Source organism: Fulmarus glacialis, unplaced genomic scaffold (genome assembly GCF_000690835.1).
Source record: "Fulmarus glacialis isolate BGI_N327 unplaced genomic scaffold, ASM69083v1 scaffold12037, whole genome shotgun sequence".
Lineage (NCBI taxonomy): Eukaryota > Metazoa > Chordata > Aves > Procellariiformes > Procellariidae > Fulmarus > Fulmarus glacialis.
In genome coordinates, this window is record NW_009223832.1 from 1 (window position 1) to 19,004 (window position 19,004).

The following is a 19,004-nucleotide window of genomic DNA, read 5'->3' on the forward strand; positions in this document are numbered from 1 at the left end:
GGTCCTAGATGGCCCTGAACGGCTCTGGACAGTCCTGGATGGCCCTAGATGGTCTTGGACGGTGCTAGATGGCCCTGGACGGTCCTAGATGGCCCTAGGTGGTCTTGGACGTCCTAGAAGGCCCTGGACGGTCCTAGATGGCCCTGGGTGGTCTTGGACGGTCCTAGATGGCCCTGGACGATCCTAGATGGCCCTAGACCGTCCTAGTTGGCCCTAGCTAGCCCTAGATGTTCCTAGACTGCCCTAGACAGTCCTAGATGGCCCTAGATAGCCCTGGATGGTCCTAGACGGCTCTAGAAGACATCACAGGCAGTGAGCAGGGTGGGAACGACCACTCTAGGAGGAAAGAGCCTTTGCACCTGGAAGGTGCCGAGGATCAAGATCACCCTGCCCATGAGCCAGCAGGAGGGAGCGAGTGGAGCTGGGCAACAACCCCTGTCCCCCAAATTGTCCCCCAAACTGAACACCAAGGTTCATTTTAGTTGCAACTCTCTCTCTCTCCCCAGGTAGTAGAGGCTTATAAGCAAGGTCTGAGACCAGCCGTTGGCTATGAGCTCAACCCCTGGCTGCTGTGTCTCTCCAACTACCGGGCCTGGAAGGCTGGGTACAGCGGGAAGGTTTCCTTCCTGAAGAAAGATCTCTGGAAGGTAACAGCGTCTGAGGGTCTGGCTGTGCTCAGCGCTGGCCGTAGCTAGGGCAGGGCCAGGGCTTGGTCTGCATCTCCAGACAGGCTTCGCTGATGGTTGCTTGCTCCTTCCCGACCCATGCTGCTCCCGGGAGGTGGAAAAACCATCCTCCTTTCCGGGGAAACCAGCCAGCCTGGGCTGCTGGTTGTGCAGGTAGCAGAGCTCCTTCTCAGGGCAGCTTTGAGAAGAGGTCTTAGGTGCTGCTGACACAGGGTGGCCTTCAGAGAGACGCTGCTAAAGCCGGCATCAGGTACCCGCAGCCTGACTGGAGAAAATCCAGCAGGGAACGTGGTTCTGGGACAATGCTGGAGGCAGGTGTTTTGCAAGAGGCTCTGCTTTCGCACTCAGCTCCCGGTCACATCGACACATCCCCGTCCCACATGTAGTGGGGCATCTTTGCTTCCTCCGAGGTTCAGAAGATGGCCCCCAAAGCATTTGGCCACTCAGACGGTTCCCCCACAGCTCCCCCTCTGCCTGTTGCTTCTTTCACTCCCCTTTTCCTTCTCTTTTAAGGTGAATCTTTCTGATTGCTACAATGTGATCGTGTTCCTGGCCCCCAGCGTGGTAAGTCGGTCTCTGGCACCCCGACTTGTTCTGAGCGAGCTCAGGGGAGGGTTTTCTTAGAAAAGAGAGATAATCTGGGACAGTGGCAAACTTAATAAGAGACCAGCGGTAAAGAAAATCCCAGAGTTGCTCGTGCTGGAATAAAAAGCCAAACGGGAGCATGTTTTCCAGCAATGCAGCCTGTGCCCGTTGCAGCTGATGGATGTGACCTTGTCTGGGACCCTCTTCCACATGTCTTCCCGAGGGAGTGCTGCTCTGGGAGCACTGTCCCCATGTCCCCCACGGTGCTGGTTACCCGGCCCTCTTCCCGGTCACCACAAGTGCCTGTTAGAGACCACGCTCCACCGTCAGTCTCAGTAAGGCAGAACAAGGAGTCTTGTGGAGTGCTGAGACCTGCAGCAGCGGTGGGCATCACCGCAAGTGAGCGGTTCGGTGCTCAGCACCACTCAAATTTGGTCCCAGTCCCAACCGTACACAGGGCTAGTACCAGCCCTGCATTTTGGAAGGGTCTTTGGTCGATGCTGCCTGCTTGGGAGCCACCAGCCTTGCTGAGAAGCTGCCCTGTGGTCCCTGGTGGCACTGCCACTGTTTCCTAAGGCCCTGGCTGTCTCTCTCTCCCCAGAAACCTCCCCTAGCCGCCAAGCTCCTCGCAGAACTCCCCGACGAAGCCCGGGTGGTGGCTGGACGCTTCCCCTTCCCCTCCTGGACCCCCACCAGCACCCTTGGGCAGGGGCTGGAGCAAGTCTGGGCCTATGATATGAAGGAGGTGCGGCGAACGGCGCAGAGCAGCACAGAGGGAAGCCCAGTCTAACGTCAGCCTCGTTAAGCCTGGCATTAAGGGTCAGCAGCGATAAGGATCAGAGCCCCTCCAGCCCTTGGGCTCAGTTCAGGACCGCAGTGAGAGGGATGCTTGGCCAGGCTTTTCCCCGGGGACTTGCAGGGTGGTGGTCCCTCCTTGTCTTCCAAAGAGTCGGCAGTTTTGGGGGAGCAAGGGAGACGGAAAACAGATCTAGAAATCCTGGAATTATCGCAGGATTTAAGGGCTAAATCACCAGTGCCTCTTTCTGTATGTTTACTACTTTATTTCTAGTTAATTTTTCAAAATAAACATTTGAACGGTTCTTCCCTTGAGTCTTTTGCTTTGCCTTTGGGCCGCAGGGTGCTCTTGGAGCCAGAGCAGTCGCTGCTCCCAGCCTCAGGCTTTGCTCTGTCGTCCCTTTGAAGGCGGCTCAGGAGGGAGTTTGTCCAGCTCACCTCCCGCTGAAGGATCAGTTTGGCCCTGCTCACCTTATATAACATTCCCTTTTCCACTCAAACACAGAGGAAAAAAAGGTTTTCCCACCACAAAAGAGCAGCTGTCTAACCTCTTAGACCAAAGTCTAGCTTGAACCAGCCCTGGCCTTATCTCTTAGAAGCTGAGAAGGGAGCGAAAGCAGGAGCAGAGTTATCCCTTGGACTCCAGTCTAGGTCTGACCCAGGAGAAACATTCTGGCAGCATCCTAGGAGGCAGGAACGGGAACCTGTTCCTGCAGCCCCACAGTAAAAAGCTGCCTGGGAACCTGACCCCGTGTCCCGAGGCGTGATGTGCTCAGGGAACAGCAGAATTCCTACAGCTGAGGGGCCAGAGGATAGACGAGACGCAGTTGTCTCGTCCCATTTTAGTACTGTTAATTTGAGACCGAGAACACCCACGTGGTTTCCCTCGCTGTGCCTCCCAGCTCTCAGCCGGGGAAGGATATGTGCCCTGGCCAGCCCACACAACAGAAAGCTCTTTCCTTTTAAATCCTGCTCTTTCCTATGATCGTGCCGCTTCTCGGAGCCGTGGGGAAGAGCTACGGTTGGTGGCTGACGGTCCTTCTGGCTCTGGGCAGTGAGTGAGTATCGGCCGCCCCAGCACTGAGCGCACGTGGCACCTCACTGCCAGCGAGCTTCCTCAAGCGGAGGATCTCCTGCTTGTACCTGCAATGGGGAAGCAGCACCATTGTTGCCCGTGTGGTCACAACCCCGCTGATAGCTCACACACGAGCGATAAATTTAAATGTGCGCTTTGCCTTGTGTTCGCTGCATGCTAAGGACACGCAGTGTCAGTGAATTCAGACCAGCCAGCCCAGGCACTGAGCCACACCGCGAGCTGAGCCCCGGCAGATATAAAATCGCAGCCTTTTCCCGAGGAAGAGGTGTTTGTCGGCTCTGCCAGGTAACGGTACCAGTAACAAGCCCACGAGTCTGACCCGAGTTCACAGCCCCGCTGGCTGGGGAGTTACGGCAGGCGCAGTTGGACCATTGCTCCGACAGACGTGCCCTGCTTGTTCTCACCCCTCCTTGCCCAAGCAGCTGTTCCCCCTGCTTCGGGGCGTGATGAGCCAGCGAGAGAGGACCATAGATCAGGGGCTGCTGGAAGGCTTTGGATTTTAGGCAACCCCTCTCTTCGCTCCCTCCAAAGGATGGATGAGTGCGCGGGGAAGGAGATGTGCGGCAGGGCAGGCCAGACGCTGCCCCCCTGCCCTGCGGAACAAGGGATGGTGGCAGCTGCCCGCACAGCTGGACGGGCTGCGGGACATGAGCCATGCCGGCAGCGCTGTGGGAAGGCAGCGGCAAGGTCAGGCGCCGACAGCGGGGCAGGCGTGGCGATGTCGCCAGCAATTAGCCTGGGAGATAAACTTGGAGCACAAAGCAGAGAACACGTGAAGGGGGATCCTACCATCTCACCTTGCAAGATGCTTATCTATGTATTCCTGCAGCTCCGACACCTGCTCTTCTGCCACGATCGCCCGAGTCAGCAGCTGGCTCCTCTCCTGCTCCAAATCCTCCTGGAGGGGCAGAGAAAGATGCAGAAAACAGGGAGCTCTGTGAGATGGGAGTGAAGATGCTCGGTCCCTCTCTGCCAGGCGAGGCTGACCACTTCCCCATCACTCAGCTCCGGCACCGCTTGGCGTTAGGCTACAGAAGCAACCGAAAACTGATGTGCTCGGGGAAAGGAGCCTGGTGACGACAGCGCAGCTTTCTGCAGGCACCACTGCTCCAGGGCATTGGCCGGGCAGACCAGGCAGCCTGCCCTGACCAGAGCGCAGGCATGGGAGCCAGGGCCACCCCAGGACAGGCAGTAACCCCTGCCTGTCAAGCCATGATTTACTCCCCCAGAAGCTTCACAGACAACTTCTAGCAGACCCGTCACTAGAACTGGCACTCGGACACAGCTTTCACACCTTTCCACCGGTAGTTCGTTGCAAAGGGAAGTCACCTTGCCTTTTAAATAAAAAAAACATTTGTTCTTTGCACAGTGTCTCTGGGCGGTAGATCGCCAGGTTACCCAAGTTAACTGCACAGTCCCTGTGTCACCAGGAGGATCTGAGGTGCTTGACTGAGCTCACCCCCAAGATGCACTGCAGAGCCAGAAGCAGGACCTGCTCCCAGCGCAGCGCTCCAGCCTCTCAGCCACGGCATCTCCCGTCTTTTGGCCACAAAGATACACACAATTTTGGTGTTTAGCTTTACGTGACCAGAGAATGGTGGAGCGCTTCCTTAGGTCGTTATGGATAGAGGAAGGCATGACATGGAAGCAGGCTGGTAGCACATCTATAGCCTTGTCTATCACAGAAAACCGAACTTCTTCCTGGTTTCCAAAGCCCTTTTCCCCGTGTGTGGCAGTCAGCATGGCAGGGATCCCAGTACCAACCCTTCTTCCCACCGCTGCCATTGCTGCCGGACAGCAAACCCTACCGCAGCCAAACCTGCTCCCAGCGAGCATCACCACGGTTTCATGGGTGCTGTAGGGCAGCGTTGTGGATGGGGAGACCTCTCCTCCCCGCTCTGGGCCACCCCATTCCCGAGTGCAGCACAAATATCCTTGCACTCAGGGGGAACCAGACTGGGAAGCCGATTCAGATTCAGACTAGAGTTGAACCAGGTCGAACACAGACCCAGTTTGTTACACAGATGCCTAAATGCTTGTGCTGAAACACGGGAGGGAGCAATACAGTCCAGCAATGCGCAGCCGTAAGGGCTGCTCTCCTTCTTTTAGTAGCAGGGACAGTACAGCCTTGATACATCACTGGCTGGGGACCTGCTAGTGTCACGTGGTGGGCTGAGGCCAAACCCACAGCGAGGCTCCGTGGAAAGCTTCCCGCTCCAGCCTGGAGCAGCGTATCGGTCCCAGGGCAGCACCCGGCTAGGGCAGCACATCTTTGACGTGGGGGTAAGGGATAAGCTTTTTTCAGATGGGCTGTTCCAGACCTTTACCTGGGTGGTGTGTGCGAACTCCCGGAGCTGCTTCCTGACCTGTGCCCAGCCCTCCTCATCCAGCTGCCTAGGAAAGAAAAGCAGATTTTGATCGTGAACAGACCTTCAAATCCAGCCCATCTGCAGGTCACACAGCTCTGTTCGGGGGCCGGACACAACTTCTGTCCATCAGACCATAAACCCCAGCGCCCTGAACCTTTTCTCTCCCGATGCCCCAGACTTCAGTGCCGTCCCTGTGCCCAGGCATGAGAGTCACAGCCCTTCTGCCAACCTGGGATTCCCCGCTGCAACGGCTGGATTTCTTCCAAGTTCACATCAACGCTCATACATCAGAGGACTCCATGCAGAAAGAGTCCTTAACCTGACACTGCAGGACTGAATTTGATGGAAACAGAGAGCAATCAATGCCAAATGCTGGCGCTTTTCATGTTTCTGAGCACAAACCCGCCCGTTCTGGTCGCTGAGCGCGATAGGTGAGCTGTCTGTGCAGCCCAGCCGTGGGAAAGTTCTTCCTATTCTGTCCCAGTCTGAATAAGCAAAATACAGGTCACATCTGATGCTCGGGGAATTTGGGTTGTATGAAGGGAGGAATGCATTGTGCTCAAGAGCGGCTCCGCTGCGACTGCCAGAGTTCCCTCTGGTGGCTGCAGCCCAGGCACACGGGAAATCATGGCTGAGATTTCATGGGAGCAGAAGCGAAGAGAACAATAAACAGCGAAGCCACACAGCTGATAAAGACGAGAAGCAGCAGGAGTTATAGCTGAAGTGCTGTGGTTACACCAGGCTTCATGTCTCTAGCTAAAGGAACAAGGTAATGGCGTGGGTACGACCCATCAGCACGCAGAAAAAGTGTTTGAAGTGTGTAGAGTCTCTTGGCAGCTATAAAAACCTCAACAAGACGCATCACTAAAATGCAGGTTCTGGTACTTCTCTGTCTTGTTCCTGTGGCAAGTCTGCCAAAATTAATGCATCTCTTCAAGGACTACTACTGTTTTTCAGCATGGCAGAGCCTGGTTAAGGCTCAAGCTTTTCTCTGAGACACTCCTCTGGAGCCTGGTGGCTCAGACACTGACCGACTCTTCCGTGCTGGCATCCAGTCACCAAAATACCTGACATATTTTCTAGGCTACCGCATTTAAAAGGCTGAAAAATCCCAGCTCAGATTTCTCCTATGCTTTGTTCCACCTCTCCACAGCTATAGTTGATAGAGCTTCAGCAAAAAGCAGGGGGAAGAGACCCATCAAAAAAGAGCAAATAAAGGGCATGTCAGGAAGCCAGGGAGGTGTCGGTACAGGGTCACCTAAGGGTTCCAGCCCAGCTTCTGCACTGGGAGGGAGGAGAAACAAGACCATCCCAAAGTGGTGTTTCACTTGCCTTTCTCAGGTTGTGATCCACCAAAGCACTCGGGCGTATGCTTAACTTCAGCTTCTAAAGAGATCAGTGGGACTGAAAACATGATTAAATCAAACATGTGCTTAAGAGCCTTCTTGGATCAAGGCCCAAACGACCAACTCATTTCACCGCAGGAAACGCTGCACTGAGACGACAGCTGGCTTTTCTTCTCGGATGAGTCCCTATCAGCTTGCTTTCTCCCTATTTATTACCTTCTCCAAGTAAAGCAGAAAAGACTCCTCAATCCACGCAGCAAGGAGAATTCAGAATTACAAATATCCCGAGAAACAAACAGCACTTACTGCTCAGGAGACAGCGGAAAGCCAGAGGTTTCTTTCAGTTTTTTCTGAAGGCAAAGGAAGAACAGTATTCCTGTAAGCATTACACCATTGCAATCTCACCACAGTCCCTGCCACTTTGAAATGGCACAACATATCTCAGCATGCCAACAGCCACCAGTGCCCTGGCAAGGAAGTGATATGCAGCACAATCTTAAGGTTTAGGTCTCCCATCCTCTGAATTTTTAAATAAATGTATCATCTCACTCAAATCAAGAGACATGTCTCTGCCCAGGCAGAACCAGTGGGAGGACGTGGAGCTGACTGGCGTGTTTCTGAGTGTGGTTTCCTGCTCAGTTAGCTATTCATGCTGAGGCAAAGGCATTCAAGAACAGAAAGCCCCATCCTATCCTCCCTTACTCGCCTCTTCTTTTAGCAGTGAGTGAGTCTGCTGGCCTGGCAGCTCTCCCATAACATCTGCTACTCCTCAGCCCTCCCAGAGCTCACTGACCCCAATCTATGGGGCTGCCCAGCCTCCTGGATCTAACTGTAACTTACCCCTACGCAGCAGGGTTGAAGCAATGAGGGAACTGCTTGGACATCCCGTCTCTTCCCAAAACGAGAAAGAGAGCAAGCGCTACCCCTGCCTGTGCCACAGAGATACAGCAAACCCTCAGGGAATGCCTAAGGGGCTGAATCTATCACTTGTGAGACTCTCCCCACCACCCCCAGTTTCACTCCCACAGAAAGCCCAGCCACCACCTTCTGCAATTCATATAGCTGCATCTCCAGTTTTGCTTTATCCTCCCGCAGCCGGTTTAGCTCCCGGGTTGCGTTTGTCAGCAGCTCTGGGTCTGTGATGGAAAAGTGGAGCTCGGCAGGGCCACAATCCATAGCGCTGCTGCCCAAGGACCGGATCTGCTCTCGCTGGAGCCTGTAACATGCCAGAGGGGTTAGACCCTGATAGCTTTGTTTAGGTAACAACACCGAGCATTTCTGCTGCTGATGGAGGTACCATTCGCTTGGGATCTGCTGGCTTCTGGCCACCTACAGCCAGTCTACCCACAAAGGAAAAGTGGGAGAGCCCAGCAGCATGCACAATATTCCTGGGAGTGTTTCTGAGGGGAGCTTGTCCTAGAGCTATTTGTGGCTTTTATGCCACAAGAATTTCTGCTGCTTCCCACAGCCCAAGCTGCTGAGAGAGCTGTGGAGCAGAGCTGAGAGCACTGCAGAGACGGGCTGGGAGGCAGGAGTTATTTGTGGTACTTCTGCATTTCTATACCATCCAACATGGAATCAATCTCTCACCCTAAATTTTACACAGGAGAAATGTATGTGCAAAGCAGCTCCAGAGTGTCCAGAGCACTCTGATGTGTAGCTGGAGACTCCTTGCTCCTGGCTTGTCAAGAGCAGGGAGATAAACACGCGCTCCAGATCCTCTGCTCCACCTGGGAGCCCCGTTTGCCTCCCTCTCAGCCAGGGAGCTGGGTGCTACGGGGCACTTCCACTCGGTCCTTAGCAATAAGCTGAAGAGACAGAAGTAGCCCAGGCCCTGGCTTAGCTTCGCCCTACCCATAAGCAATCAGCAGGTTCTCATGCTTCTTGACCAAGTTCTTCATGCGTTTCTTGTAGCCACGTGCCGCTCCAGCTAGCTGCTCTTCCCGAGACCTGTAGGAAGCCCTGATATCCTTCAGCATGCTGTCCACAAAGTGTTTCATGGGAGCATGATCAGCTGGGGCTTTGCTAGGCCCCATCACATTGCTGGATTTGCTGTCCATATAGTCCTTTAAACACACAGAGAAAGAAAACGAGGTGATCAAGCCGTTCCCTAAGGCATGTAACCCATTTCCCAAGGAGAAGGTCCAGGAATATTTGTGCTAACAGCACAGAGATTAGGGCATATCTTCCATTTTCTAAGAGCAGGAAAGTCTCATTAGCTACCATCATGGCCCTTCAAGACAGAGAAGGCACCTGTACTGTATCAGTGACCCGCCTAGGGAAACACGAGTTGGCATTAGGTGTTACCATCTCTAGTCCATATTCTTTCCACCGTGCCGCACCCTCTCTGCTAGCTAGGAGATGCTTCAACATCGCTCTGTTAGAAATTAAACTATTCTTAATAGTAAAAATTGCTTTGCTTAATCTCCTGATCCATCACCACACCGTGTTCTTCGGTACCAACCCTCTCCCAGCACAGAAGCTCTTGCCAAAATCTGCTTATTGCTACCAAGGGACTAGAAAGAGATTTCTTCCCAGTCTCCCTGCTCAATATAATCAGGTATCCACACCTGAACCTGCCTGAAACTCCTGCCTTCTGCCGAGTCCTCACCATGCTCAGGGGGCCCTATTCTACGTCAAAGGTGCTTGTTCCCAGAGCGGGTCCCAGGCACTGGTGTTACACGGCTCTGTAGCCGACCACGGGGACAGCAGGAGAGTCACCACGGAGGCTGTGACAGAGCCAGAAGTAGCATCGCTTGGCCTGCCGAGGGAAGTTGTCAGGGCAATGGAGATTAGGAGCCAACTGGAAGGCAGCCATTGTAAATAAGAGGATCTTTCAATCCAAGTAATCTGACCAAGAAAGAAAGTCCCAGCAGAAACTCACAGACCCTTTAGTGTGGCCATACAGGAAATCTGGGTGAGGAGCGGGGCTGGCATCTCCTCCCCCAGGCCAAGCCGAGGGGGTAGAGCCCCCTTCCAGCTGCAGGATGGCTCCCCAAGCCCCACTGCCTGCTCTGCTCAGCAGCCCAGCAAGGAGGGGAAACAGCAGCAGCCTGCAAGAAGCAGGCAGCCAGCATGGAGAGACCTCTCCTGGCGAGGAGAGCCCCTGGGGCAGGGGGTACCCACCGCCACGTCCTTGATGTACTGTGCGAGCCGGGAGCGATATTCCTCGTTCAGCTCCTTCAGCCGGAGCTGCAGCCGGGAGTTCTCCGCCTCCACCTCTTGGAGCTGGCTCTGGGAGGTGAGCAGCACCTAGGCACAGCAAACAGGTTCGCTGCTGCCCTCGTCCTCTGGCCAAGCAAGAGGCACTAGGAAGCTCCGTAAGAGATGGGGGACTTCATTTCCAGATATTCAGCTTCACTAGAGCTGGGAAGGTCTGGGTTTTCACAGAAGCCCACTGGAAATGTTTATAGTCTCTATTCCCCTGCTACCTTCTGTCATTTGCGATCCCCACCCCGGTGATTTCACCAACTCTTTCTAAATATCAGTGAACAAAATTCCTCCCACCACCTGTGGCAAGCAGCACCTTCTACCACGTGCATCGCACCCCTGCAGAAGAAAACTGCACAGGGAGGAGCACCTTGGTATGACAAACTCCCTGGAGAGGGAGACATGTTGGAGTACCTCAGTACAAGACATCCACCCCCTGCTAGCTCCAGGAGAAGTGCATGGCACCCAGGAGGAGCGGATGAGCAGGCGCAGTCCTGGAGCCCGGGTGCCAGGGGCTGGAAGGGAGCCTGCCCTTACCGCTGACTGCTCCGCCAGCTTGTGCTGGGTGTCCCCAATCGCTCCCTTCGCCTCCTGCAGCTCCTTCCCCATCGTGATCCTGGGCACACAGGAAGAAGGTGTATTTATTTTAACCCCCCAAACTTCTCTGTAGGTCCAATACAGCCAGCTTTGAGAAGGAAATCACTACAGGATGACAGAAATCTCCCAGCAGCAGCTGCCAGCACCCACCAGATGTATGCCAACCAGCAGCCACAGAGCTCTCACAACCAAAAGTGAACGTCCTCCCCAGTCAGAGGGTCTAGTTCTCCAGCATCCCTGCTGTGCCAGCCTTTCCTGTGACACCGACCCCATCCCAGCCTGTCGATGGAAGAACCGCTGTGTGGGTAAGGGCTAGGGTTGGATTCATCTCCGGGCTGTCACAGAGGTGCATAGGCCAGTCGGGTACCTAAACACCACTGACTTTTAAGCAGACAGCTGACCCTCTTAAGAGCCTTGAAAACATCAGGTTTTGCTTCCAGGCATCACTTGTTCCAAGGGTGAATCATCATTTCCCACCCTGTATCCCACCAAAGGCAGGCTGCCTCCTCTCCTGCGCCCAAGGATCAAATTCAGCTGCAACGAGCTCCACAAATGCCCAGCCAAACAGAAGGACGTGTCCTCAAATACTCACACTCTCTCTTCCAGCTTCTGCTGCTGCGAATCATAGGTTTTCTTCAGTTTTTCAAGCTCCACTTTTATGTGATCCTGGTTTCCAAGCAACTGAGGGACAAACGAAGAGGAAGATGAGACAGAGGGCAGAGCTAAGCAAAGGGATTTGTGAACGGGGAAGAAAGGAGAAGATCCTCCAGCTGAGCACAAGTCCAGATGACCAGTGACACACTGGGGAAAGGACAGGTTTAACTGGGAGTGACCAGTGCCCTGTAGCACCCCAAAAGAGGTGTGTGTTCTGGAGAAGGCACATGGAGGTGCACATGGAGGTGCACAGGTGTTGTTCCCCCAAGGGAAAGTCTCACTCCGAGAGTCAGACTCCCAGCAGGAGCTGGTGGCAGAGCCCAGGCACATGGAGGTGCACAGGTGTTGTTCCTCCAAGGGAAAGTCTCACTCCGAGAGTCACACTCCCAGCAGGAGCTGGTGGCAGAGCCCAAGCTGGTATTGCGCGGGCTGCAGATGGGAAGGAGGCAGGGAGCATCTCGGTGCTTTCAGTTTCGGGTGCTTTATCAGCCCCATCTTTCTCAAGTAATGGCAAGGAGAAAATAAGCAAGTGTCCTCTGCACTTGTTGACTTCTAAACTCCTGCCCCCGTTCACCCAGGGGCACTGACGGAGGGAACCACAGCTGTCCTCTCTCAGCTTTTGCCTCCATAAGAGCTGGAGTTATTATAGTCTCACTTTTCAACTGCAAAGCTTAAAAAAAAATTTAAAATAAATCAAGGCATCAGCTCATCCACAAAATTCAAGTTAGCACCAGGAGGTGCCAGCCAGTCGGAATACATTCCCCCTCTGCTTCCCCAGGGATCCAGCAGCAGACCCACACACTCACGTTTCTCTCCAGCTTTTGCCGCTCATGTTCAGAGGCAACTACATCTTCTGGCTGGTTTTAGTAAGAGAGAGAAGAAGGTGCCTGTTAGATCCCTGTTCTCCAAGGAGCTGGCGACAGGGCAGAGAGGTCCTTACCTTCACCTTCCGAGCCGAGAGACGGCGCACCGTTGCTTGCCATCGGCCGTGGCGGGGGAGTGGTAGTGGTTGCCCTCTCTGCGGGGAAGGGTGCTCTTGGCATTGGCCAGGTTGAGCAGCTCTAGGCTGAGCTCTTCGTTCTTCACGACCTGCCAGGTCAAACAAGAAGGAAAGAGCTTCCGAAATCCTGCCTCGCCGGCTCTGCACGCTGTCTGTTCAGCACATGCCCGCTGCTCTTGGTGTGTACACAAGGCAGGCACTCACATCTCCTCCTGAAAGCAAGTTTTATCTTTAGTTCCCTCTCATATGTCCAAAGAGATCAGTGATTTTCTAATTCTCATGGAAATGCAGGGTAAGTGTCATCGCCAAGCATCAGGATTATTCACGTGTAACCTTACTCCCTCTGCCCACCTCGCTCTGGCATTCAGATGCAGAACCTGGTGCCAGCCCAGCCCTGGGCACAGCTCTGCCACCACCTCTCCGTCCTGACCTCCAGCCTCCCTCCTCACTCTAACCCTGTACCCTCCACACAGCCTCCCAACACTTCAGGCATGTCTCTCCCCATGCAACGGATTTGAACAGTGCTGGACTCCGTAATGTAAAAGAAGGGCCAAATCTCCATCCACCTAGGCTGACGCCACCCAGCTAATTCCAGTTTTGTTTGAATGCATCCCTCCAGCAGCAGCCAGCCCACAGCACCGGCGTAGGCAGCAAGATTCAAAGCCGTGCTGGTGTGAAGTGACACATTTCCAAAAGATAAAGAGGATCTGAATGAGAAAGGCTCTGTTACAGGTGATCTGGAAGGAACACTGGGGGAATTCATGTCTCACGGGAGGGTTTCTATGTAGATAACAAAGCTTTGATGGGGTTTATGACTGGGGACAAGCTTGAGTAATTGTTACCATGGCAGTGAATCGGGAGGATGGGAGGCAGAGGTCATCTGAGTCATCCGTGGAGAGAATAGCTTATCAAAAGATAGCACAGGGTGGGCTGAGGGAGAGAGGAGAGGAGAAAAGAGGCTGACAAAGAGGTGAGATATACAGCTGTGAAAACTGACAGCTACGCAGAGACAGGCTGCTTGTTCTCCAACCGAAAACGATCCATCTGCAGCTGTCAGCCCTGACAATTTGATCAGAGGGGGTCACACAAGCACAGAAGTACCAGCTTGGCGAAAGAAAGAGACAGTCCCAGGTTTGCAGTGGGCTTCGCTGCCTCCCCTGGCCAGGCTCCAGGGAAAACCCCGGTATCGAACCGGTTCGCAGCCATTTGGGTTCCCTCCGATGGCCTCACTTCGTACCACCGATGCAGACTGCATAAGCCCGCTGAACAAAAGAGGAGGAGGAAACGGAGAGTCGAGAAAAGGTCAGAGTCTTGAAAGGGAAGAATTTACAGCGAGTTAGAAAACAGGCACAAAGTGACTGGCTGGCATCTTCTGGAAGGCACTTCCCCAGGGACAGGAAAGGCCAGCTCCGCCGCGCTCCTTCGCCTGGGACAGACACAGGGCGATGTGTGAATCGAGCCGTACAATGGGGGCCGCGACAATTCAGAGGCTCTAACTGTTCCCGTACAAGGGACCGTGAATGAGCTCGCCGAGCTGCTTCTGCGCCAAGCAGCCATGACAACATATTGGCAAGGTCACAAGTAGCACTTGTAATTGGGAATGTGTAAAAGGTTCATTGTCTCCCCAGAAGAGTGCCGGGGAAGGGGAGGGGGCAGAACCGCAGGCTGCTTTTCCCATTTCCTTTGGGAAAGTCCACACTGGGAAAATAATGAGCAAGAAGAGGCCCATGCAGTGGCAAGTCCCAACCTGCCAAATTGGAGCCTCTTTTGCTTCGGGCAGGGGTATTTGGTAGTCGGAGCCAAGCAACTGGGGTAAAATCCTCAGCCTATGAATTACAACCAAAGAGTTCACCTTTGGCTTCTGGACCCTGCTCCACCAATTCTTCAGGATGCTATCCGGGCACATAACTGAATCCATGTGCTTTCACTCTCTGAAACATTCCAGGATCCAAGTGAAAACAGTGTGTTATTACCACCAACCTGTTAAACCCATCATTTAGAGATGTCAGCCACCTGAAAATCCAATTTTTGACAAACATATTGCACCCCCTTGGGGACAAGAAGCAACCAAGACTGCTGAACGCCGAGCTATTCCTCCGCAGCCTGGCAGTATTGCGTCTCAGCAGCGTGCTACCTTGCTGACAGTCAGCTGCACGCGCTCTGCCTCGTGCTCCGGCAGGACGATGGGGTGAGTTCACACCCCTGCAAGCAGCTGAGCTTGCCTCCTCATAAGAAATTTCCATTTTTCAGCTTACGGGAGACAAATGATAGCTTCACAAGAGTCACTAACTCGCTTATTTGCAACAGGATGATCACGACCTCATATCCTCCTCTACCGGAGCTCTGCAGACGGACGCTCACTGTAAAGAGAGACTGGACGCTGCCTAAACCAGCACGCCTGGTCCCAGCCCTGCATCTTCCCATCACAGCTCTGCACAGGGCCAGCACGGTAAACCAGGTCATTTGGCTGAACCAGCTAAACTATCTGCCGGGGGAGGGAGGCAGGAGGGTGTCAGTCATCTGCTCCAATTCAAAAAGAAGGAGAAGTGGGAGGGGGGAGAGGGAGGGAAGAGAGGAAGGTCTATTGAAATAGCTATTCTTGCCAAAGAAATCTGGGTCCAAAAGACTTTAGTTAATAATCGCTAAGCTAACAGTCACCAGGAAATTCTCTATATTTTAAGGAACAATCAGAAACTTGCTTACATTCCGTGTTTCTATAAACTCGCCGACCTCAAAAAATTCCAGGCCCCTTCCCGCCGCCATACGAAATGAGAGCGACTACAATCAGTTCACGTGCAGCCTGCGCAAACCATGCAGAAAAAAGGGAAACAAAGCGTGCTGGCAGTCAAGAGGGACCTGCAACGTGCACTCAGACCAGCCCCGCAGTGACCTCCTCGTTACTGCTAGTGACGGGGATCTGGGGTGGCATGAAAAGAGAAAGACTCTGACAGCGGGGTGCCCAGAAGAGCACGGCAGACGGGTCAGCGTGGGCTCAGCACTGTCCCTGCTGAGCAGAGCAGGTTCTGCAAGCCCTGCTAGAAGGTGCCCAGGTTTCATGAAATCCCCTGGGACTCGAAAGCAAAATAACCATCCCCAAGCGACGCTGTCTCACAGCTGGGAAACCTTACTAGACCTGAGCTGTGACGTGGATACGCAACCCAAAGCCAACCAAGCTGTCTGTAGATCAGGTAATTATGAGATGGAGTCGAGAACACCAGAGCAAACACCGCAGCCTGTCTCACCTCCTGCTCCAGTTCTTTGCCTAGGGCCAGGTAATTGCTTTTCAAAATGATGTACTCATCCGCCAGCTCCTTCCGACTGGTCTCCAGAGCGTGCAGACGTTCCCGTAAGGCATCCCGCTCCCCGGTGACTTTCTCACTGCAGAGCTCCAGCTCCAGCACACGGTTCTCCAGGGCCAGGATCTGCAGTGAGGAGGCAGCAGAATTAGACTGTGGCACAGACCAGCAGCAATCACAGGGCATTTATTTGGCCAAACAGGTTCTGGCACACTATGACTTAGAGACAGATGAGTTTCACACGCGTTTCATGGTATCTGGGGTGTCGGGGGGGGATTCATTGCTCTAGCTAAAGCCAGGAGAATACACCAAGCAAAACAAAGATGGATGCATAATGAGCTGCAGTTCTGGATAAAGGTATTGGCAGAGCTGAATCGACTCTACTACAAACTTTTGGATACCATATTTTTCAGTTCAAAGTTCTCCGTCTCATACTGTTCCTTCATTTTGTTTGTCTCGATCTGGAGATCAACGAGGTCTTTGGAAATCTAGGGGAGAGAAAGGACATTATAAAGGCCAAGGACTGATTCTGAGGCCAACATACTGTTTCAACAGGTTGCACCAGAGAATTTGAGCACAACACACACACCCCTAGAAAGGTGCCCCAACATTTCCCACCAGATTTTTCACTGCAGATCTACTGGCCTTACACGGCTTCATGGCTCAGTTCTCTCCAACTCCTAAAGTATTTGGTTTTTACCTTCAGTTTTTCCTCTTCACTGAAGACCATTCTGGCTGGCAAATCTGTTTTGGAGCCAGCCAGCTTCCCCATCCTCTCCTGTAGGTCTCCGAGCCCGTACAGCCTCTCATTCTTATCCTGCAGCTGCACCTAGGGACACACAACAGCTCTAACAGCTGGTGCCAGCCAGCAGAGCCCTCCTCTCCCCCGTGCTATGCTCCCACCGCAGTGCTGGTGGAAGAGCACAGCATATCCAGTTTTTCAGAGCTTGAACAGATTGTAGATGGGTTTTTCAGCTGCCGTTTTCCTCCTGCGATTAGGATTTCATTTGCAGAGCGCTGGTTCCACGACCTGGGAAGGGGCTACAGACCTTCATGCTTAGATATTTGTTAGCAAGATGCTGCATGTGCTCTGTCAGAGTACTTACATTCTTGTTCTCTGCAAAATCCATGTGCCCAGAGTCCAGAATCTTTGCACAATATCAGGCAGGCAGTGGCTGAAGAGCAAAGGAAGGCTCTAAGGATCTCTATGGCAGCAACCTTTCCCTCGAGTTAGGGCAAAAGCGATGTTGCTAACAACTTTGGTTACTAGCGGGTGCGGCATCCACCTTGATCCACCTTAAGGTGGAACCAATTATCACAGCCACCCCAGGAAAAGAAGTGACACTTGTCAGGAGGTTCTGTATTCCTAAGACAGCACACAGCAGATACTGAAACAAGAAGCTTAGCAGACACCCCCAGTGAAGCAATATTGCCAGCTAGGAGGTACCACTCCATTTATATTATGGACCGTTCCCAAACCCCCCCTGTAGGGATGGCCTCCGTCTCTATTGCAGGGATCTTCAAAGAATTTAAGATCTAATTAATCCATAAATCCAACCATCTGCTCCAAGACCATCCAGTAGCATCTAACATCAACTTACTTCCAGGCGATTTTCTCTTGATCTCTACAGTCCTTCTATCTCCTGTGTCAGTGAGCCATCCAAAGGGTACCAGGATCTCTGCGCTCTGACCAAGCCACAGCTGGTGACAGGAAAGCCCTTCCCCAATTTATCACTTCGCATCAGAGATGCTATGCGGAAAAAAATATATTTTAAAGCAAAAAACACACTGAAACAAACTCTGATTAGCCCAGACAGTGCTAAATCTGGATTGTGCTTGTCTACACGCTGCCGCTGACATCCCGGCCTGAACGGGACAACTCCCAAGTGTGTGCAAAGCTAAAAGTACTTGAACAGAGTCTCCGACATACGAGCGAGGGTAACGGAGAGCGTAAGGCACAGTGGATAACACTGGAAGACCTTGGTGAACGGCAGCCATGGGGTAAAACGAATGCCAGTTCTTCATCTCCTCATTTTGGGCTTATTATCACTCCTATTTCTGCAGAGCGGGTGAGTTTAGGTAAGAACTTGCCTCTTACAGAAGAAAAGCTTTGACAATATAACGTGCAAAAAGACCATAGCTCTGAATAACTTCTTAGTACCTGTCAAAGCTAAGAGGATGAAAGAGGGAGAAGGGCCACCCTGACAGAAGCTCTGTGCCAAGCAGAGTTTACCAGCTCCTCACCTGGTCCGGGCTCTTGGAGAAGATCCTGTAGCCCCTCGATGTGGATTTCACAAACAGCCATGGAAGCAAGACCCAGGGGCTGAGCTCTTTTGGTGCTTGGGGGAGAGAGAAGCTAACGAAACATGCAATTATGTCTTCTTTTTCTGCAAAAGAACTTAACAGACCTGAAGTAATTTTATTAAGGTAATGAAAGTGCTGATGAGAATTCACGGTCTCTTCACACCCACTGCCAAGAAGAAAGCCAAATTCACACACCGCCCACAGCACTGGGGGGGGGCTCAGAAATCTCTGGCGGGTGCTCCGGCACACGAAGGAGCTGAGCCGCAGCTCCGCTCCCCAGGTGCACGCTGTCTCCCGCCATCTCCCAGCCCTGCATGGGTCCCTGAGGACAGGCACTTGCAGCCCACACCGGCCCAGGGACGTGCACAGGCTCGCTCACGCCGCTATCCCAGACAGCCCCGGCCCCAGCAGCGGCGTGCCCGGGCCCCACGACGCCCAATTCAGGCGGGCAAATATCCCACCCCAGCATGCTGGCAAAGCCGGGTGCTCCCTGAGCCGCGGGGGTGCCCGTTTCACCTGGCAGATGGCAATATAAGACTTATTAACATATATGGTATTATTTATGCTCCTACAGTGCCTGGGAGACCCTGGCAAAAGCACCTTTGTGGCAGGTGCTGTACCAGCACCAGAAATGACCGTGACTGCTTTTCCCATGGTTTGGAAACACAAAGCAAATTTTCTCCTGGATGACACTACAAATAGCAAAATTGGGCAGAGGAATGAGGTTTTAGGGTGTCATCGCAAACCAAAATCTCCATCACCGCTCCAGAGCAAAACCAAACAATTTGTTTTGTTAACCCCACTAAGAGCTGAAATGCCAACTCTGTACTGAGTTTTTCTTTCACTTTTCTTGTCAAGAACACTTTTAACACAGCTGATGTGGTGGCAGGATCGCCAGTGAGCTCCGAGGTGCGAAACTCTCACCCAGGACGCAGCTCTAAGATGTGAAAACGCTCCCCAAATCCACAGCACCTCAAGAGGAAACCGGTTGAAGATTTCAAGCACGCAGCCCCCCAGACCGATGCCCGCTGTTTATTTTCCCCTCTCCTCCAGCACCAGCCAGACC

At 53.1% G+C, this 19,004-nt stretch overlaps 2 protein-coding genes across 2 annotated transcripts; one reads left to right on the plus strand and one right to left on the minus strand.

Annotated features, from left to right (window-relative positions):
• Positions 1-506: 506 nt before the first annotated feature.
• Positions 507-2,061, plus strand: LOC104079783 (protein FAM173A-like; the record flags this gene model as incomplete). The annotated part of the gene is made up of 3 exons (XM_009581935.1): positions 507-647; positions 1,200-1,250; positions 1,873-2,061. Coding segments are annotated over 3 exons (381 nt in total), but the record flags the coding sequence as incomplete, so codon positions are not given.
• Positions 2,062-3,082: 1,021 nt separating this feature from the next.
• On the minus strand, positions 3,083-18,254 carry CCDC78 (coiled-coil domain containing 78). Its single transcript, XM_009581936.1, has 17 exons — positions 18,134-18,254; positions 17,879-17,973; positions 16,335-16,463; positions 16,036-16,122; positions 15,581-15,760; positions 12,373-12,427; positions 12,279-12,313; positions 12,145-12,195; positions 11,277-11,365; positions 10,625-10,703; positions 10,004-10,129; positions 8,732-8,943; positions 7,922-8,093; positions 7,184-7,227; positions 5,490-5,556; positions 3,960-4,060; positions 3,083-3,209 (listed from the first exon to the last, which is right to left on the minus strand). Exons 1-17 carry the CDS (start codon positions 18,252-18,254, stop codon positions 3,083-3,085), a joined length of 1,770 nt encoding a protein of 589 aa, XP_009580231.1.
• Between the last annotated feature and the right edge of the window lie 750 nt (positions 18,255-19,004).